Source organism: Giraffa tippelskirchi, chromosome 6, assembly GCF_054371585.1.
Source record: "Giraffa tippelskirchi isolate mGirTip1 chromosome 6, T2T-mGirTip1v1.2.pri, whole genome shotgun sequence".
Classification (NCBI taxonomy): Eukaryota; Metazoa; Chordata; class Mammalia; order Artiodactyla; family Giraffidae; genus Giraffa; species Giraffa tippelskirchi.
In genome coordinates, this window is record NC_137280.1 from 81,720,824 (window position 1) to 81,741,950 (window position 21,127).

A 21,127-nucleotide genomic window follows, 5' to 3' on the forward strand; every position below is an offset into this window, starting at 1 on the left:
TCTCCCGGAGCAAGGGGTGGGGGCAGGAAGAGGGGGCAGCCGGGATTCCTGGGGAAGTGACCCTATTTCCTTACATCTGTGTGCAACGCCCCTCTCAGAGCCACACACATGCAAACACTCAAAAGTATACAAGCGCATACATATGTATATACACAGTCATATGTGCAATGCACTTGTGTACACGCACACATTCACAGGTACACAGACTGGCACATGCCCAGCTCTCCAGGCCATGAAGGAATGACCTCAAGAAGGAATGACCCCCACGAAGGTCTTGGTGAACTCAGCTGGATGTTCTTCTTCAGCTTGAACCCTCTTTCAGGACCTGACACCTTCTCTGACCTCAACAGTCCCACAACACAGGACGCTGGGGCCCACAGTCCCACCGTGCAGGAACCCAAAAAAGGGATGGCAGAGCAGCCCCGACTTTTCTCCCCTCCAAGATGGATGCCAGTAGAGAAACAGGAGGGAAGGTGGTGGTGCCAGGACAATCCCGACCCTCTATGTGTGTTATTTAACAACTGGCTCTTGGTGGAAAAGCGTTGGTGTAGTGTTCACCAACTCCTGTGGTGTAAATGCTCCCACAAGGCCCATGGACAACGCCAGGAGACAAGCACTGGGTTGGGGGTGGGGACTGTTCTTGAGACCAGCTCTAGCATGGCACTGGGCGGACCCTGCCCTGAAGTGTGAAGGATGGCACTTTGCCCTGGGGGGCTGACCCGGGTGCAGTCAGAGCCTCCCCAGAGATGAGTCATGTGGAAAAAAAGAGGGTGCAAGCCTTGTGGGAGGAAATCTCCGCCATCCGCCAATGCCAGTGGAGGAGCTCAGGCAAGCTCTGGGTGTGTGGCAGAGGCTCTGGCTCTTTAGATCCAGGGGCCCATGCCTGTGTACATGTGCGTGCAGGGCCTGTGTCACACATGCAGTCACAGCAGGATCTTTCTGTGATCAGGGGGCTGATGCTGACCAGCTCTGGGCACCATCTTAAGTGCCATGCACTGGTGGTCCCCCAAATCCAGACTTCTAGTGCCAGCTGCCGCCGGCACGTAGGCAGACCAGACCCAAAAATTTCCCTCCAGATTGGCTTCCGTCTCAGGTGGGCTTCCATTGGACAGCTCTCTGCCCCGCACTCCATCTGCTTCATCAGGAGAGACGCTGACCAGACCCCGCTAGGTCCCGCAGCCCCTTGGGCCTACCTCGCCTGTGCTGGGCACCTTCAGAAGCCGATCGACCTGAGCTCCTGAGACTCCTCCCCACTTTGGAGTAAAATGCCAAGTGTACCTGGCCCCAGCGCACTACCAACCCTCTTTCGCTCCCCCACACGCGGAAACCACCGCTACTCAGGCTTCTGCTGCTGCCCCATCCTGTCCATGCCCACGCTCCGCCCACAGCCCCGCCCCTCGTCCAGTCTCTCCACCCCAGACACCTGCTGGGCGCTCTGCGCTCTTGTGCACTTGGACTGAGCCACTGGCGAATGGGGAGCAGGCCCGGGTTCTCACTGTGTGGGGCTTACAGACAAGTGAGAGGAGAGGGCTGGAATGTTCCACATGGTTATGGCTTAGCATTGGATACGTGGGTCTGAACTCACCTTCAGCTCAGTATGGACAAGAATAGACACGTGCATATACACCACGCCTGTCAGGCCTATATGGAAAAACACCCCACAGCGATGAACACACCTTGGTCCCACTCTCCAATAAAGGAAACTGGGCTAGTGGAGAAACAGCTGGTTGCAGGGCAGCAGCAGGAAACGAGCCTGAAGCATCTCTTGGTGTCAGAGGAAGTGCTCACACATACACACACACTCACTAATGGAGGCAAGTCAAAGGGACACAACATGGGAGCTGAGGGAAGCGCAAAGCATGCACACACACACACGCACACTCACTCTCTCTGATGGAGGTGAGTCAAGGGACCCAACATGGGAGCTGAAGCATGCACGCACACACACGCACACACGTGCACACACACTCTCTGATGGAGGCAAGTCAAAGGGACACAACGTGGGAGCCGAGAGAAGCACACGTGTGCGCGCGCGCACACACACACACTCTCTGATGGAGGCGAGTCAAAGGGACACAACGTGGGAGCTGAAGGAAGTAGACCCCAGTGTCTGAAACCAGATTGATTTGGCCAAGAGTAAGTAAAAGTACTATTATAGATTGGTTTATAGATTATAACCCAAGGTAAAAAATATGAGTCCCCACTGATACAAATGATACAATAACTAACTAAATGGGGGAGAAGAGAACTCGAAATAATTCATGCAGCCTCTGTGACTTCCGGAGGGTGTTCCTCCAAAGAGCACAGCATGGAGGAAAGGAGGGGTACCTGACAGACAGCAGGCTGGTGACAAGAGATCCCCACCCAAAGTGAGAAGCCAAGTTGAGAGCACAGACCTTGCTGCCCCTGAGGCCTTCTTCCCAAACCCTCACCACAGGCAATCATGAGATATATTGAGACAAGTTCCAGGAGGGGCTTTTACAAACTGACCTTCAAAATCCCAAGGGCATCAGAAACTAAGGAAGTCTGAGGAAGTCACCCACAAGAGGGGCCAGGGAGACATGGGGACAGTCACCCCTCAGGGGACCTGAGGATAACAAAAGTACACAGGTGGAAAGTGAGGCACCTTTGGTTAATGGCAATGTGTCAATATTGGTGCACGGATTGTGACAAGCATGCCACAGGGGAACTGGGTTTGGGGCAAATGAGAACTCTCCTAGATCTCTTCATAGTTTCTCTGTAAACCACAGGTGCTGTAAAATAAATCTTATTTAAAGTGGCTTCCTACCCCATCACTACAAGCTCCTTCTCCCTATCTTTTCCCATCTGGAACGGCTTTCTCTGCGTCTGGAGGCTTCATGTACAGAGCAGGGACTTTCACTGGTGACCACTCCTGGGGCTGTGGGGTACAAGGACCCCAACAGAGCTGGAGAGGTGGGAGGCAAAGGCCAGGCCCACAGGTGTCTGGTGCTAACGGGAGGAGGCAGGCAGCGGGGGCTTAGCCCTGGCTGGGCCAGCAGGAGAGGAAGGTGTATGACGGGTGCTGGCCCCTCAGGGAACAAGTTCTTGGCATTTGCTGGGACCTCTGGCATTTGTTCAGAGGGAATCCACACCCCCCCCAAAGCTACATGTTACAGCAAGTGAGGGTGGGGGCCACTCAAGTGGGGCCCAGGACAGAGGGGCCAGGTGCACCTGGGGGTCAAGGTCTGGGGGCGGGCAGGCCTGGGAGAGTTCAGTGGAGGGTGGAGTTGGGGAGGGAGGGGGGACTGGCCAGTGAGCAGGGCACACGCTGTGGCTCCCCGGGAAGGGGGCTGGGATCCTCGTCACCCAGAGCTGCCTGAGGAGGCACCCTATTAGGAGGAGGGTGGGAGGGCACATCGTGGGCTCCAGGGCTATCAGGATGACCCATGCTGGGGTGAGCTGGGCCCTCTACCCCTGGTTCTGGCACCAACAAAGTGGCTTCTGCAGAGATGGGCAGCTGGACACTCTCCCCCTCAAGCTCCTTCCACCCCTGTATATGAATGAAGGCCCTGAGGGGCTGGTCAGAGACTGAGACCCAGAGATGCTCAGGGCAGCCTCCTGCAGTACAGCGAGGCCGGGCCTGCCCAGCCACTTCCTTCCCATCCCAGCCTAGCTTCCTCTATGTGCCCCCTCGCACTGTGGGTGGGCTTCCTCCGCCTGAGGTGGGGCTGCTGGGGTGCTCCCCACTCCAGAGTACTCGGCTCACTAAGAGGACTGGTGGAACCCTTCCCTGGGAATCTCAGCACCTCAGGTAGCCTCTTCCCCATCCTGATTTCTGGGTGCAGCGGACACTGGGTGGTCCCTCCTTGACATACGGGCACCCTCAAGAAGCCCAAGGTGGACTCAACCCTAGGAGACTGCGGCCTTTATAAAGGATCAGGGCCTGTTCCGGAAACCCCACCTCTGCAGGCCTCCGAGGCTAGGGTCTCCTTCCTGCTGCGTGCCCACCCACCTGCCCAAGAACCCTGTCGGGGACAGTTCTGAGAGTGAAGCTGCAGCACTTCCCGCTGCTCGGTCCCTAATGCTGCATGCCCAGAGGAATTTCTTCCTGCCTCCACTGGTGCGAAGCCCCCCAAGACTGGTCTCCCCACAGCCTGGCCGTAGATGCTCCAGAGATCTCCCCTTGCCAGCTTTGTGATGCTTCTGCAAGTTGTCCTCCACATCCCTCCCCACTCCGGGCCCATGTCCTAGATGCCCCAGTCATGTCCTATCTGGACCCCCTGGCCAGTGAGAGGTGTATACCTCCCCTACCTAAGGTACCCAGAACCCAGGCCTGGGGACCTTCTGCCACATTCACCAGCCCCCAGCAACTCCAGTGTACACCACAGCCTCCCACACAGTGTAGACACCAGTTAGTGGCCAGGTTCCCCTCCCAGCTGCCTACCCCCATTTCCCTTCCTGCAGGCACCCCAAGGTGGGGTCCTAGTCCCCACTGGGTTGGGTCCCAGGAAGCCCAGGGCTCTCAGATCAAAATCCATATCCTCATGGGTTCTTAGGGATGATTACCTGACCTGCTGCTGCCCAATTCAGAGCTGACCAGGTCTGTAGTCCCTCCTCTCACACATGATACACACACTTACACATGCATCTGCACACCCGTCCTTCATCCTCACTCACTCACACACACACACATGCACACTGCCTTCTGCCTTGTACCCCCCTCCAGTGGCCTTCCTCTGGGAAGCTCCCTCCACAGCCAGGAGGGTGAGGCTTCCCCACTGCATGCTCAGAAGGAATGGAGCTCTGCCACAGCACTGGGTCTGCTGAGGAACCAGGGTCGCCTCTGTTCCATTCTAGCCTGGAACCTGGGAAGTGAGGGGCTTCCTGCAAGGGGTGGAGGGTGTGGTGGGGACAAGCCTGGGGAGTGAGTCATGGTAGAGCGGCCTGGACTGCTCCTGCTACAGGGGAGCCTGGGCCACAGAACGCTGGGCTTTGGCAGAGGGAGGTGTCAAGAGGAGCAAGGATGGGAGGCTAAAGCAGGACCCCTGCCTGAGCTTGGGGCCCCTCAAGGACCTCCCCAGGCATTGCTGGCCAAGAGCAGGATGCTATGCCCCTCAGACCCCATGGGGTGCCCCACTGTCAACCCCTCCTAAACCATCTACCCTGATGCTGCCCCAAAATGCCACACTAAAGCCAACGCATCCCGCACTCTGCCGTCTTTCTCAGTCTGTGGCAGCGTCACTTTTTCTGCCCTGCATACCCCCGTCCTGCCCCAATGCCTGCTCCTCTGAAGGCCGAGCATACCACAGGACTGGCTGTGTCCCTCAGCCATGCTACCCCTTGCTAGGACGCCTGCCCAGTCCTACTCCCCATTCCTGCCCAGCCGCCCTGCATGCACCCCAACCCGGACGACTCACTCACATCTGTGGCGCAGCAGGGCCTGCTCCTGGAGGACAGGAGTCTGCTCTGCTCTCTGCTAACCTCCAGGAACCAGATCTGAGGAGACAGGCCTTAGCAGGTGCCCACAAATAGGAGTTGAGGAAGATGCCCTCAGCTACATAAAGGCCAGTGCAGGAGCAAGGTGGACAGCAGGCAGGTGTGCCAACCAGTGTGTCTGTCCATATGGAGGTGGGGCTCCCCAGCCTCCACCCAGGACTGAAGAGCCCAAGGCCCCGGCCTCTGGATGCAGCGCAGCTGCCGAGCTGGCGGGCTGGCCAGCCCCATGCGGCCTGAGGGGTCCCAGCTGCTAGGGGCCCACGCCCCCTCCTTCCTCATCAGCTAGCCTAGCAGCCTCCAGGGGGATGGGGCAGACTTCTGCCTTTACCTCCTCCTACCCTCAAGTCGTACTGCACCAGAGGTATCACCCAGTCTGGCTCTTTTGAGGGCAGGGGGCCTGAGATGGACAGACCCCCAGAATGGAGGGCCAGTCAGGGTAAGAACCTGTCATCTCTTGGGGTTGGCTGTTTCAAGAGTTGTGCCTAGGTCCCTGGGACCATGGACCTAGAGTGAAGAATGTGCTGCTCAGCCCGAAATGGCACCCCACCCATGGTCTCCTGGTGACATCCTACCTTTTCCAGGCCAGGAAACAAGTCCTTCTGAGCCCTTCCACCTGCTGGCCAGCTGGACACGGCCCTCCTGAGTGTGCACTCAGCTAAGTCCAGGGCCCGACCCAGGGCCACCTCTCACCACCAAGCACAATGTGGGGGGAGGGCCTTCAAGGGCCCCATTGTTCCCCCTGTGGCCCAGGGTCTGAATCCCTGATTGTCCCTGGGGCTGGATGGGTCCCAGAGGGAAGCAGCTTCTCCCAGGCTACACAGCAGGTCAGGAGGCAGCCCAGCTCCATCTCGCTGGCCCTCAGGCCTGGAGGCTGTGCAGCACCCCTCTGCCTGCCATGCTGGGTCCAGGCCCAGCTCTTGCCTGCCCTTGCTGTCTATCCGGGATTTGGGACGAAGCTTAGCCTATTTCTTCGCAGGCTCCCTGCCTCCTCCCAGCCTGCATCTACCATCTGTCTGGGTTCCATGGCAGGAACATGGCCTGGGCGTGGACCAGGGCCCAGGCGAGTGCCTCCTATGTCTAGTACTGATACAGCTCAGCTGCCCTGACTTGAGCTGGGCGGCTTCTAAAGGCATCTTCTGAGACTCCAGAGCCTGGAATCCCAACAGAGGCCCCCAGGCGTCCTCCCCGGGCAGGCCTCTCTAGGGCGAGCCAGATCCCCAGGGGGCGGTGCACAAGGCCCCCAGAAGCAGGAGTCTCCTCTGTGGGCTCCGACCCTCTCCAGGTCTGCAGTGTCCACCCCTCTGCCACTCTCAGCCCAGGTCAGGGGCTGGGAGCAGGAGTGGTTTGAGAAGGATGAGCCCCAGGACCTTCTGACCCCAGCCTCCACAGCAACTCAGAGAGACAGTGGGAGGTAAGGTCCTGCACCCACCTGGTGGGAGGCCTGAGCAAGCAGCTCAGGAGCAGCCTCTCTGGGGGCCGGCAGCCCGGAGCAACCGGTGTAAGAAGGAGGCTGCTGCCCTCTGGGGGTGGCCAGTTAGAGTGAGGCTGTCCAGAGTGGGGACGGGGTGGGTCTGGAATGGTGTACTGTGGACCCACCCACCCAGGGCCATGATCCAAGGGCTCAAGGACACTCTAACCCAGCAGTTCTTTATTTGAATGTTGGCCTGGCTTCCACGGGTAAGGGGTCGACAGAGCATGGTGGGGAAGAAGCCTAGAAATGGACATGGGGGGTGGGGGTCAGAGACAAGGTCCTCCAACCACAGTTGGGGGGTGAGGGAAGATGGGCAGCACCCCAATCTCTGGGTGCTAGCTGAGGTGAGGAGAGCCACTGTCAGGAGACTCTGGCCCATTGGCGTGGGCACCAGGCCCTAGACCCCACCTGAGAGGACACAGCTGGTGGGCCTCCTCAGGACTGACCAGTTGCTTGAGCCTTCTTTATTTCCTGCCAGAGAGAAAGAGAGGCTGAGGAAAGGAAGATCTTGCCCAGGGCCTGGGGCCACCATATCACCTGTCCCAGCCTGCTGTACCCGTTTGCCACACAGATGTCTGAGGCCCCACCTCCACCCCCAGCCCACCTCGGAAAGCGCCTCCTTCAGGGCCCAGTAAGCCTTGTCCAGACTGTCGTTGACGATGATCAGGTCAAACAGGCCGGGCTCCTTGCCTGAGGGTGGGGGCAGGGTCAGCGGAAGCTCTGGGAACGGAGGGAGGGATCTGGGGACCCTTCACAAGGACCATGGTGCTGGGTGATGGCTCCAGCCCTCCTCTGCCCCTTGGTGGGGGGACTGGTCTCCTGAGGGGTGTGAGGAGGGTCTAGGGGAAGTAGAGTGACAGGCGCCCTCACTCACTGCTCTCCATGTCGGCCCGGGCAGCCGCCAGACGCTTGGCCAGGCTCTCCTCTGTCTCCGTGTTCCGCTGTCGCAGCCGCTGCTCCTGAGACAGAGCACAAGGTCAAAAGGTCTGAGCGCCCAGGGCTGCCCCCCATGCCCTCCCCGCGGCCCCTACCAGGACATCCAGCGAGGGCGGCTGCACGAAGATGTAGATGGGCCGCAGGTCGGTCTTCTTGATGTTGCGCACGCCCTGCAGGTCCACGTCCAGTATGCAGATGCGGTTCATGGCCTGCACGGCCCGCACAGCAGCCTTGCTGCAGAGTGAAGGGAGGGGAGCCGCTCAGCCGTGGGAGCCCCAGGTCCTAGCAGCCCCCATGGCTTCAGAGAGCCTCAGTGGGACCTCGTTCCCCATCCCCTGCTCTGGGTCTGTCTGGGGGTGCCCACAAGGGCCTACTCTAACTGGCATCTGCTCCTGCGGTCTGGAAGTACTCCGAGCGACACTTGCACGAGGGGGCCCTCTGCTGGTCTGGGGGTGGTGGTAGGCTGTGTGTGTGAAAGGCGCTCTGGTAGGAGCAGCACCTTCAGACCCTGGCCCAGAGCCTCTCCCTCTCCTGGCACCTTCCCCCAGGCCCCACACCATGCCATCACCTCAATCAGTCCCACCCACCCATCATCCCTCCAGAAGCGTCTGGCATTACCTTCTGGATTGTGTCCCCAGGATGGGAATGGCAACCCCCCTGCCATGTCCTGTATGTGGGGGCCCTGCGTGGGGAGGGATGCTCCGGCCCCCACGGCACTACAGGACACACCCCTGGGCTTTCTCATCTCCTGGCTGCCCTTTGCAGGCCTTGGCCCCTCACCCTGGGGTCACCAAGTACCTGTGCTCCTCATCCACTGGAGGGATGGCCCCTCAGTGGGTCCTGTGTGTCTCAACAGTGGCCAAATGACCCTCCTCAGTGGTCCACCGCTCTTCCCATCTGCACCCGGGGCAGAGTACGATGGGTCCTGTGCGGTGCCCGTCTCGCCAGCCAGGTGGCTCGGGGACCGGCTGTGCACAGAGGCACGCCTGGGCCTGCCTGTCTGAGTCAGGACACTGCTCCCAGGCCTTCTAAGTTAGATGGGAGGAGCCAGCAAAGACCGTGCTCTGGTTGGTTGGTAGGGTGGGCAGCTGCTGTTTTGCCAGGGACCCTTCTCAGGCCACCCTACTGACTGGAGGGGAGGGGCCCACATGAAACCTGCAGACCTCTAAGACCCAGGTCCCCTGAGTCCTCACTGCATACCAGCTCCTCGTCTGGCCCACTATTCCCACAGCAGCCTGGCCAGGGAGACACAAGTGGGGCTGGGCCGGGAGCGGGTAGCTTGGAGACTTCTGACTCATGCTCCACTGTGACCTCTAGAGGGCTGAGTCCTTGGCCTCAATGCCTAACACCCCAACCTGGGGCCCAGCCAAGGGGAGACCCCCAGGGCCTACAGATACCCGCTGCCTGGGTCACCCACTCTTGGTCTCTGGGGGAATGAAAGGAAGGGAAGGCCCAAAGCACAGCCCACCTGGTCCCATACAAGTTCCCTGAGAACTCGGCGTGCTCGATGAAGTCTCCGGCAGCAATGTCCCGCTGCATCACCTCCCTGGTCACAAAGTAGTAATCTGTAAAGGAGAAGCAGCTAACGGGGAACAGGCCTCACACATCCCTCGGATGAGTGTCAGGCTGCTCGAGTCTTGTGCTGGAGCGCAGGGGCCAGCTGGCCAAGCTCACCTTTGCCGTTCTCCTCTCCTGGCCTCGGGTCCCTTGTAGTGTCTAGGAATAAGTACCAGTGACGGCTTGGGACACCACCTGAAACCTCAAACATCCCATCCCCAGGGCCTGCCCCCCAGCCTGGCTCCGCCCATCCGGAGGTGTGGGAAGGGAGGCTACAGGCTAGGGTCGGCAGTGTGGGGGCTTCTGCCCCACTGTGTGCCAGTGGGGGCGGGTGCTTCAGGGCATGTTAGCAAGGGTCTGTCCCTGAGACCCTCCCCCATCTCCCCTGGGGCCTCACGGGACACGCTGAAGCCAAAGATGCTGCCATATTCCTGCAGGAGTTTCTTCAGTAGAGTGCTCTTCCCAGCCCCTGAGGGTCCACTCAGGACAACGGGCCTCGGTCCTGACATCCCTGTAGGGAGGTGGGGGGAGAGGCAAGTATCAGGAGGGCCTTGCTCTCTGCTGCATGGAGGTGGATATCCTGCTGCATATGGAGGTGGCTGCAGTGCCCAAGTGAATTCAACCCAGCAATGAGGCAGAGCTGGGGTACAGTCACTCAGAGCCATGCTTAAACCCTGGCTATGCCTCCCTGTGGGTGGTAACATATGCACCAACCACAAATGTGGCCTCCCCAGCTGTCCACTACTAGCCTACCTCTCAAGGAGCCTGGACTTTGGCTCCTGGGAGGGGCACATCCAGGTCCCAATTCCTGTGTCTCCTGGCACCACACTTTGGAGGTGTCCTTGGTCAAGGTCAGTGGAACCCAAGGTCTGTTCTGGGAACTTCCACTGAAAAGCGAGGGGCTAATCCCAGGGTCCCTGACTCCCCTCTGTGATACCTGGGTCTCATGAAGCCAGCAGGAGGGGAGGGCATCACCCTCGCAGCTTGTAACACAGGGCTCTGACACCCGCCAAAGGTGAGAACACTGGGGGCAGGAACAGTGGAAGAGGTCTGGAGGCATCAGCTTAGCCTGCTCTATGCCCACTGGACCACCCCAGCACCCCTCACATAGGACCTACCTTCTGAGTAGCCTCTGTGCTCAGCTTGGGGCTGCACTGGATGAGCTGAGAGAGTGGTAATCCTTGCCTGCTCCCCCGTCTGAGCACTAAATCTCTCCCAGTGCAGCCAACACCACCTGCTCAGCAGAGGCAAACGCTGCTCTTCACCCTAGAGAAGTGCACCTGCCTCCCCAGCCACGTGACAAGCCGGGCTGAGGAAGGTTAGGTACACGGGGAGCCTCAGAAGACAGGAATCAAGGCTGGCACTAAGCTAAGGGGCTGGGAGGCTATGCACTGCCCCAGAGGGAGGCATAGCCTAGAAGGGCGTGTGATGAGCTGGCCTGCACCTGCAGTGCTCTCTCTGTGTGGAGGTCCCTAAGAAGCAGAGGTGGGCAGCAGTGAGGGCCGGGAGGAACAGGCCCCCCTGCCTGGGCAGCTCTCCAGCAGGAACCCTGGTGGGCACTGCTTTCCTAATCTGCAATGTAGGCCAACCTGGGTAATCTGTCTAAAGCACAGCTATTCTGGGACCATCGGGCTGTATGCAAACACCCTGAAGAAGGACTTGGGAATCAGACATGACCACCTGCTGAAAAGAGATAGAAGAAATGTGTCCAGAGGAGCTCATCAATGCTCTGTCATTTCTAAGTGACCAGTTCTTAGCTCCTTTGTCTCGTCCAAGTTTCCTATGGTAACAGTGAAGTTGCTTGGTCATGTTCGACTCTGCAACCCCATGGACTGTAGCCCACCAGGCTCCTCCATCCATGGGGTTTTCCAGGCAAGAATACTGGAGTGGGTTGCCATTTCCTTTTCCAGGGGATCTTCCTGACCCAGGGATTGAACCCAGGTCTCCCACATTGCGGGCAGACTCTTTACCATCTGAGCCACAAGGGAAGCCCAATAGTGCATTGTTTTAAAATAGCAAGTCCCATTGACTCACAACTCCTTTCTGGGGTCCTGATTTTCCCACCCAGACACAGTGCCACTATACAAATCCCCACACATTTGTGTGTCTGACTCCAAGCCCACTGCTATTGCCTGCCCAGTAGAGCACAGCCCTCTTGCTACCCTAAGGACTGGTGCAAGGGAAGGTCTCACTTCTGCCTCACACTGCCCTTCATAAAGTCCCTTCCTCTGCAGAATGAACATCCTGTGGGCATCCCAGCCCACCCCCCGGGTCTGCCCTGACTTTCTAGATGCTGAGTGACCGAGGTGCTATGCGAGTTATGGGGGAGGGATATCAAAGGGCAGAGGAGATACTGGGGGTCACTAGGCCCTCGAGTAAGGCTGCTGCTTCTAGAGGGGCCCTGGAAAGGGAGTATGGAGGCTAAGGTCTGTCACCCACTGCCTGGCCTCTGGATTGTGCCAAGTCACCACTGCACACATGTCCTTCCCAATCTCGCAAGCAGGGGCAGCTGTGGTTGTTCAGCATCCTAGGTCTTCCCAGGCCCCGGCAGCATGTTGGCACCACAAGAATGTGAGTTTTTCCAGGGCAGGGTTAACACCAAAGTGGACACATGCCAGTTCTCACAAGAGAAGGACCAGAAAGCCTCCTTGGGCCTTACTCACAGCAACAAACTCTCCACTCAGTTGTTGCAGTTGGTACCTTCTGGACCCAACTTGGGGCATCTACCTCCAGGGAGGACCCATCTCACCCGCCTATGAAGATTCCCCTCAGGAACACTCTGCTCCTTTCCACATGCCCAATTTGGGCAGGTACCGCACCCTCACATTCCATAGCCTGCAACTATAAACCTGCCAGCAACACCCAGAGGCTGTGCCTTACCTGCTCTGTGCCTCCAGGCTAGCACACAGGCACCCTAACACACTCCCCTGGCAGTTCCTGCTGTTTCCTATGCGTGCAGCCATGACTATGTGTTGTGGTCATAAGCTCTAACATCAGAACACCGGAAAACTACACAGGGAGACATGTCTTCAATCAGGACCAATTACTACACATGGAAGTCCCAGTGCCTAAAACCCTAATGGGCCATGTTGTGCACAAGTCTTACCGTCTCACCTCGAAACCCTGGCTTCCATCTGGCTTTACATCCCATGTCGGAACTCTGAGGACAGGGACACGGCCCCTGCATCCCGCTGAGACCTCCCATCCCCCATCCCAACCACCATGGGCAGTGAGCAGCAGGCACGTATGCACACACAGGGGACTGGCTGATGGCTGCAACACTCTCTGCCTGCGTGGGTCCAAATCATCACTGCACTCTGCCTGCTACTCCTCACAGGGTATCCTCCCGAGTCCCCACTTGCCTCTCAAGCCCAGGCCCCAGGCCTCTTCAGAGATGGTCATCCATGTTGCTCTTCTTCAAAGGTTACACTACTGGTGACAAGGGGAGAGGGAACCCACCTAGCACCACTGCCTCGAGATGAGTGGGATCTAGCTGGCCAAGCTCATTTGTGCATCTATGCAGAGTCTTTCCTCTTGTGGGGTCTGTCCCTGAGGCTGTCTCCTTTTACCACAAAGGTTCGAACCACACAGACCACATCGGAGTGGCCAAGCCCTGCAGAAGGCACTTGGGGAGCTGCTGAGGGCTGGGCTCCATCCAGTGACCATGGTGACAAGAGTGCTCACTAAAGCCTCCTTCGCCAGGAGCACACTCAGTGTGGAACCACGCTCAAGGCCTCTTGGTCCCAGTGATCAAGTGAACGAGACACCGAGACTGATTCTGGCCCCATCTCCTGGTAGAACTGACTGGCAGTTAGGAACGTTCTGTATCTTCCACTCCTTGACTATTTCACAAGTCCAAACTCCAGCTTCCTGGCAAGATACTGGAAATTTTCACAAGGACACCAAAAAGGATGAGGGATGCAGTTTCTGTAGGAATTGCTGGTACAAGCCTGTGTGTTCTGGAATGCTCTCTGTTAGCACCCTTCGCAAGGAGCTCCTCAGGCAACCCTGAGAGGTTTGCCTTAAGAAGCATTCTCTGCTCTCCCTTATGCTTCCACCTGATTTCCCGTCCTGTCCCAAGGGCTGGGCATGGCCACCACCTCCCTCCTCTTTGAGAACCTAAGACAAGGTACAACCCTCTGGGGATACAGAGAAGGGAAAGTCAAACCCCACTAGCACTCGTGTAAAACACTAGACCTGAGCTGATCTGGGTCAGGATGGCTGATCATGTCCCATCCCCCAAACAGGCTGTGCAGGACAGAACTACTCCAGCCGTGGCCTCAGGTGCTCCATGTGTGGGACGTGTCCTGGCCCAGTGATCTTCAGAAACCACTTAACCTTGAAGAACCCGATTTGAAGTGGGAGAGCCAGCGGTTTCCTTCTTACTTCTCACAGTAGTGTGAGACCATGCCTTGCATGGAGGAAGCTTGGCCCTCTCAGGGAAGAAGCAAGAAGCCAAACTGTGGCAAGAAGCACACACTGCGGAGGACTTAGGCCTGTCATGGCACTACACTGCTGCATCTGGGTCTCTTTCCATCAACGAGAAGAATCAAGATTCAGTCTCATGTGAGAGCCTCAGTTCTAGCCCTAAGGGAAGGCAGAGGGAGCATGAAAGGGAAAGGGGTCCAGGACATACAAACCATGGAGCAGGAAGAAGCCCGACCCCTTCTGGGTGCAGTAGGTTCACTCTCACAGAAGGGGAAGAAAGGATCAGCCAGGGACCAGGGAGAATCAAGGCCCGGCACACACAGGATCAGAAAGGGACCTACAGGGAACCAAGGCTGGGCACACCAAGGGACAGAGAAGGACCCAGGAGGAAAAGCGGCTTGGTGTACAGCTTCAGCCAGGCCTCAGAGCCCGACCGCAGGGCACCGGCTGCCACAGCAGTGCCCCAGCAGCTCGCCCTCCGTGCTCTCCCTTTTCCCCTTGAGGACTGGGGTCACCTCCTTCCACCCCAACCACACTGTAATACCTTCCTTCCTATTCGTCCTCAAATTCTCTGAACATGTTTCTTGAGTTATGCTAAATGCAATGCAAAAGATGGAAATTAACAGTTCAGGTCTTTAAAAAAAAAGTTTGGGTATGGCTGAAGAAAAACATACAACTTTAGAACTCCCAGAATCTACTACTCAAAGAAACTTTTGATCTTCCCAGTTCCAGACAAAGGTCAAGTCAACGTGTTCTCAAAATCTAAAGGAAAGCCCAGGCAAACTACACCTGTCACAGGTATGGTGCCAACTCAGGTTACAAGCTGGCCTGGTGTGTGCAGGCAAGTGTGTGGAATCCTTACAAGAAGAGAACAGAATGAGAGTTCACGTGGCAGGAAATTCAACCTGTTAATAATAAGACAGGAAGCCACACCCACCCCATATTCTCTTAGTGCTAAAGGTTTTCCTGGGTCCCTCACGAGTCATATGGGCTTCCCTGGTGGCTCAGACAATTCAGAATCTGCCTGCAATGCAGGAGACCCAAGTTCAATCCCTGGGTGGGGAAGATTCCCTGGAGGAGGAAATGGCAACCCACTCCAGTATTCCTGCCTGAAGAATTCTATGGACAGAGGAGTTTGCTGAACTACAGTCCATGGGGTCACAAAGAGTTGCACATGACTGAGCGACTAACACACTTCACAAGTCATGGTCTGGGAGGTGAATGACAGAAAAGCCCACATTTGGGCAGGCACGCCACCAAGGGGCACTCGCATGGGACTCACGCATGAGTGATAGCCATGAAAAGCACATCTTGGCTTCCTCCTCCTGTCTTGGTTGGCCCCATCTCACACTGGCCAAACATCACCTCAGCTTCCACCTCCCCCACCCGTATGCTGCTGCTGCTGTTGCTAAGTCGCTTCAGTCGTGTCCGACTCTGTGTGACCCCATAGATGGCAGCCCACCAGGCTCCCCCATTCCTGGGATTCTCCAGGCAAGAACACTGGAGTGGGTTGCCATTTCCTTCTCCAATGCATGAAAGTGAAAAGTGAAAGTGAAGTCGCTCAGTCGTGTCCGACTCTTAGTGACCCCATGGACTGCAGCCCACCAGGGCTGGGATTTTCCAGGCAAGAGTACTGGAGTGGGGTGCCATTGCCTTCTCCACCCACCCCTATGAAAGGCAGTCAAAACAAGCGAGGTGGCATACCTCACTGCTTCTCCTCAAATAAGCACCTGGGTAAAGGAGGTTTATTCCCGTTCATTGCTTCCAAAAGAATGTCTAAAAAAAGCAGATGAGTAGCTCCAGCAACCTAGACTTGTGGTGTCTTGTCCCCAAGGAAGCTGAACCCCAACTACCATGCCCATGTCATGTCAGGAAGACCTGCCACCAACAACTTGCTCCTGTGTGGAAGTGCCCAAATCTGCAATGTCCAACAGTGCTAGGTTTGGGGCTGGCCAAGAAACTGCGGCAGTCCCAGCGGCCCTCCTGTCTGGGAGTCCTTGGAGCAGTCAGCTGTGCCCACCTAGGACCCCGCCATGGGTTTGCAATCTGCGGTGGGAACCACACATAGCACCACAGCTGGACTATCGGGAGGGTTTCCCTTAAGCGCGGCGTAGACTACATATTTCTACAGGCCAGGTGAACTAATTGGGACTTTGGTGACTCTGCCATACCAGGAGCAACCTAAGGGCCTTCAAAACCCTGATCTCCCAGGGTTTTGGGCTCTGCTCTGTGGCCCACCTTGGAGAAGGGTGTCAAGCTGCTTTCCCTCTCCGCCCCTCCGCATCCTGCAGGGTCCACAAGGCGTCCAGCATGAAGTCCTCAAACTGCAGGGGTTTTACAAACTGTTTGGAGCTTCCAATGTCAGAATAATTTCCTCTTATATTTTGAGGACTGATACAGGGGAACCAGTTTTTAAATTGTCTTAAGTAAAAATAATAACTACCAAAGGCAATTCTAACACAGAGACACAATGGATAAAACTTCAAAGTGAAGGGAAGCCTCCCTGAATTTGACTCCATGAAAAGACTACCCTATTCTAGTCTCCCCCCGCTTTGCTTATCCTGAAACAGAGCTCTGGGAACCACTGAAGGACGCCGAGGGCAGTTTCGCTGGCTGGCGAAACGACAGAATTCACGAGCACAACCCCACGAGTCCCTGAAGGAGACCCATGACACTCGCACTCAGCACGGGCTCCGGGGGCGCCTCGCACGCGACAGGCGGCGGTCCCCGCCTCTCTGCCGCGGATTCAGACCGTGACACACGGGCCTGGACCCTCCTGGGGCCTGCGCGCGCCCAGAACTCCGTCCCGCTGTGAGGGGCCGCCACTCACCGTCCGAGCGGGTCCGGCCAAGGGCGGCCGCTGCCAGCCCGGCCAGCGGGCGCCGCAACATGAAGGGCCGCCGTCGCCGCCGCCCGGGCGGACATACGCCACAGCGTCACGCCGCGCCGGCCTCCCTCCGCCCCTCAGAGGCGTACGTCACCACCGCGCGAGACCCGCCTGAGCCTGCGGGCAAGTAAGTCGGAGCTGCGCCGGCCTTGCCCCGCCTTGGAAGGCCGTACGTCAGCGCCGCAAGATCCTGCGCCCAAGGATGACGTCGCGGCGAAGCCACACGAGGATTGAAAACTGAGTTTACCTTGACTGTGTCCTCTCCTCTGGCCAGTCCCGCAGCCGTTGGCCTGTGGCTGCCTAGCCTCTGGTCCTCGAGGCCGCTCCGGAGCCGGTGAGGGTGGCAAGTTGGTGCTGGAAAGGCGCCGCGTCGCGCGGGCTTGGAGGGCTTCCTTCAAGGGAGGGTCCGGGCCCTGCCGCTAGCCGCCCTTAAGGGTATCACTTGGGAGGTTTCTAGCATTGAGGTTTCCTGTTGAGTCATCTCCTGAGGCGGAAGGAGGCCTGCAGGGAATATAGCAAGGCAAACGTGTTTATCTGTACTGGGAGGGCTCTTTTCCTGGGGTCTTAATGTTTGAGACATCAGGTATACGACATTTGAAGCAACTGGTTTATCACCGCTTAAACCTCAGCTTCCCTGGGAGTCAGGGCTTCGTAAGCCGCGGCTGCTCTTTGGTAATCCTTACCTCGCTGGATTTTGTGAGAATGAAATGACCTTGGAAAACAGGTATGAGCTAGTCGTCACCATTTACGTTGCATTCCATCCTCAGAGTGACTTGTCTGACTCAGTAACCCACCAGAATGGGCCCAGCCCCTGCTGCAGACAGTTTACTGAGTCAGAGTTTTTGGGAGTAGAACTGAGGCATCTGCAGATCAAAGACGTTCCACAGGTAATTCTAATGCCAGGTGAGGGCTGAAAGCCTCATAGATTGTTTGGGCAACACTTGCTCTGACCTGGTAGTCTGTCCGAGATGGCTTTGTTCCTGCCTGGGATTTGCTGAGAATCGATTAGGTGGAAAATCCTGTCTTTTAAAAAGATCTTTTATTTCCTTGCCTAGCAGTCACACACTGGGCCAGTGAATGACCCTAGGCCTTCACGTGCTGCAGGGGCTCTCAGGAGGAATGGTGGCCAACAGCAGCCTGCTTCGGTAAGCATGGACTTCCAGGCCCTTTGGGACTCTTGTAATGGGGCCACCCGAAAAATCTCGACTCAACAGCCTTAGGCTTTGCAGCCTTAGTAAAGCCTCCAAAGCCAGCGTGTTTTATCTGGAGAAATACATACAAGTACATATGTGCGGGGGTTTCCCTGGTGGCTCAGTCAGTAAAGAATCTGCCTGCAGTGCAGGACACCCACGTTTGATTGCTGGGTCGGGAAGATACCCTGGAGAAGGAAATGGCAACCCACTCCAGTACTCTTGCCTGGAAAATCTCATGGACAGAGGAGTCTGACCAGCTATCGTCCTTGGGATGGCAAGAGTTGGACATGACTTAGTGACTAAATCACTGCCACCACATATGTATGGACACCTTAACAGTGTTAAAGGAGGAATGGAAGTGACTTGTGAGTACCTGGCACCAAACAGATGCGGTGGTGGCCACTGTCCTATTCAGAGCCTGCAGGCCACCCCTGGAGAAGACCGTGGCCTTCCTGCTCTTCCCACCAGAACTGCCTCCCCATCTGCATTTTCCTCTCTTCCCCTGATCTCCCCGAGTGCTGATGGAGGAGAGAATGAATGCAGGTTTTAAATTGTTTCTGTGGAACCTAGGAAGAGGGTTGTACCACCTGAGCTGCGGATTAGTATGACGATGGGGAAGAGACTTGGTTGCAACATTTCCAGAAGGGCCCTTGTGCTGGAAAAGGTTCATGTTGAAACTACAGCTACTGTTCTGGCAGGAAAGCATTCACTCTTTCCCCTCAAGGGTTGGTTCCAGCCCCTTCCAGGAGCCTCCTGAATCACCAACCCCAGATTGTCTGGAGTGGCTGTGCCCTGAGCTCCCTGGTGTTGCTTAGGTACAGGCCCTGCCCAACTCACTGTGGGTTCCTCTGATGCTGGAGTTCACCTACTTCTTTCTCCAGTCTTGCACTTCCGGAGGATTTTGCCAAAATTTACTGAGCACTCAGATAGGGAGGGCCTAGGACTTCATAGCAAGGAAGATGCAGTTCTCTCACCCCAGGCCATCAGACTAGTGGAAGAAATGGACCATCAGTCTGAGGTGTCAGCTGGAAATTGCAGTGGGGTGGCGGGAACCACAACCAAAGCAGAGGCTGCCATACTGGCTGTGTATGGCCTGTGGCTGCTTGGTGGAGAGAGAAGTCCTAAAAGTCTGGTGGGAGCTACCAAATTGATGTGAGCATCAGAAAACCGATGGACTGCAGTTTGGAATTCGAGTTTGTATGAAAGCAGGCTGGAAGGGACTCTGTGTGTGTGTGTGGGGGGGTTGTCACAGGGCAAGGTTAGGACAGGGAAATCCACATCCTGAGTGAATGAGACAAATGTGGCCTCACGTAGCTGGGCTGAGTGAGGTGTGAATAGGCCCTATTCTGTTACCTTAGAGCATGCACTCTGCTGTGTGCAGAAGAGCTGTGTGCCCATCACACTCAGAAGCCAAGTGGACCAGGTGTCTCAGTCGGCTTGGGCTGATCTAGCAGAACACCACAGACCAGGCAGCTTATGAAAACTGCAAGTCTGAGATTAGGGTGCCAGCAGGGTTCTGGTGAACCAGGTTCCTGGTTCAGAAATGGCTGCCTCGTGGTGGTGTCCTCATATGGTGGAGACAGTTAGCTCTCTGGTCTCTTCTTCTTATACGGGCACCTATCATACTGTGGGGACCCCACCATCATCTAACCCTAATCCAGAGGTCCCACCTCCTGACACCATCTCACTGGGGTTAGGGCTTCAACGTGTGAATGGGGACGGGATGGACTCAAATGGAGAGTCCACAACACCAGGACTGCAGTCCCATGAAAGTCAGCTTCGCATTCAGTGCTATAGTCTAGCACCCTAGCCATGGGGTCAGGCCTCACCAGAGACCCACCAGGGTTCTGGATGTGGAGTGGAGCTGCTCTGACCACATCCTGCCCTGGTTCACATTGCTGTGTGCCTCTATAGGAGCTGGGCTGCGTGGCCATTCTGGTCCTGGCACCAGCCACTGACCAGCACATGTGTCTGCAGCCTGCTCTGGCAGCATGGGATGACAAGGGCTGCCCCTGAGAGCTGCCGCCACCTGTATATGTCCTCTTGGCGGGCTGACTGCAACAGAGCCTCGCTCACTCGAGTGCACCGGCAGACCTACGCACGCCTCTACCCTGTTCTCCTGGTCAAGCAGGATGGTTCCACCATCCACATCCGCTATCCGGAACCTCGTCGGATGCTCACAGTAAGCTTCCTTCCCCGACACTCCCTAGGATCAGGTCCTGGAGGACTTAGCCTGTAGAAACTACTCCTCTAGGAGCTCGTGGGCTTAGAACCCACCATCGCTGTACTGGGAGGGGAGTGAATCATGGGTCAGAATTTTTGGTTGAGGAGAGGGAAGAAGGTGACCTGGAGTGCACTCCACAGACCAAGGTAAGAAAGCAGTGAGCTGTATGGTTGAAAAAAATGGCAAGTCTTGGGAAAACAAGCAGAAAAAGTTAAAAAATTAAAGTTTTGAAGTGAGAGAAAACCCACAGAACACATAAAACCCAAACTATGTGGTAGATGATAACAAGGTGAAGTGGAGACCCTGGAGAACATCCTGGTACCCTCCACCTGAGCCATGTACACACCCATTCCTCCCCACAGATGCCTGTGGACCTGGACTCCTTGTCCCCAGAGGAGAGGCGTGCACGACTCCGAAAACGAGAGGGCCAGCTCAAAGAAAAGGAGGAGGAGCCAGAGCTCGGTGACGACTTTGATGTGGAGCAGTACAAGCAGTTTTGGACCAAAAAGTGATGGTGCCTGGAAGCTGCTGTGTCCTAGGGAATGCTGGGAAGCAGGGAGGGGCACGTGTCTTTAAATCATGAGTTGAAGAAGCTGTATCTTGTGAAAAGATCAATAGAAAGGACATTCAAATAACACTCTTGACACTTTATTGTAAATCCTTCAGAAAACATTTGGTCACCCTACCGTTTCAATTCAGGGGTTGGCTAGTGGAGTGGCACCCCTCCACTCACTAGGGTTGTTAAATCATTGAGTCTTATCTGGTCTGCTGTGATGATAAAATAGAACGCACTTGCCCAACAACTAGCTCAGTTTAGTTCGGATACTGACCCATCAGCAGTGACCGAAACAGTAGTCAATGATCGTCCGCCGACACCTTGGGGGTGACTGAGGCATTCTCTGCGCTGTCTGGGGAATGAATGCAATGAGGTGTGCTTGCATGCTTCCTCAGAAACTAGACACAGTTGGTCCCCC

The 21,127-nt window shown here is 56.5% G+C and overlaps 2 protein-coding genes across 23 annotated transcripts; one reads left to right on the top strand and one right to left on the bottom strand.

Moving 5' to 3' along the window:
• Nucleotides 1-7,083: 7,083 nt before the first annotated feature.
• On the bottom strand, nt 7,084-17,173 carry GUK1 (guanylate kinase 1). 8 transcript variants are annotated; one of them, XM_081497832.1, is made up of 11 exons: nt 16,680-16,797; nt 12,784-12,853; nt 10,540-10,655; nt 9,819-9,932; nt 9,539-9,580; nt 9,333-9,429; nt 7,960-8,098; nt 7,803-7,887; nt 7,533-7,618; nt 7,337-7,399; nt 7,084-7,168 (listed from the first exon to the last, which is right to left on the bottom strand). In XM_081497832.1, the coding sequence occupies exons 4-10, from the start codon at nt 9,928-9,930 to the stop codon at nt 7,364-7,366; spliced, it is 597 nt and encodes a 198-aa protein (XP_081353958.1). In that variant the 5' UTR covers nt 9,931-9,932; nt 10,540-10,655; nt 12,784-12,853; nt 16,680-16,797; the 3' UTR covers nt 7,084-7,168; nt 7,337-7,363. The 8 variants fall into 8 exon arrangements, with proteins under 8 accessions (XP_081353958.1, XP_081353959.1, XP_081353956.1 ...); XM_081497833.1 differs by having other exon boundaries at nt 10,540-10,730; XM_081497830.1 differs by lacking the exon at nt 12,784-12,853 and having other exon boundaries at nt 10,540-10,730.
• On the top strand, nt 16,937-20,790 carry MRPL55 (mitochondrial ribosomal protein L55). 15 transcript variants are annotated; one of them, XM_081497843.1, is made up of 5 exons: nt 16,937-17,070; nt 17,366-17,623; nt 17,792-17,881; nt 19,844-20,111; nt 20,516-20,790. In XM_081497843.1, the coding sequence occupies exons 3-5, from the start codon at nt 17,814-17,816 to the stop codon at nt 20,663-20,665; spliced, it is 486 nt and encodes a 161-aa protein (XP_081353969.1). In that variant the 5' UTR covers nt 16,937-17,070; nt 17,366-17,623; nt 17,792-17,813; the 3' UTR covers nt 20,666-20,790. The 15 variants fall into 15 exon arrangements, with proteins under 15 accessions (XP_081353969.1, XP_081353974.1, XP_081353964.1 ...); XM_081497848.1 differs by having other exon boundaries at nt 19,907-20,111; XM_081497838.1 differs by having other exon boundaries at nt 17,366-17,460.
• The last annotated feature ends 337 nt before the right edge of the window (nt 20,791-21,127 follow it).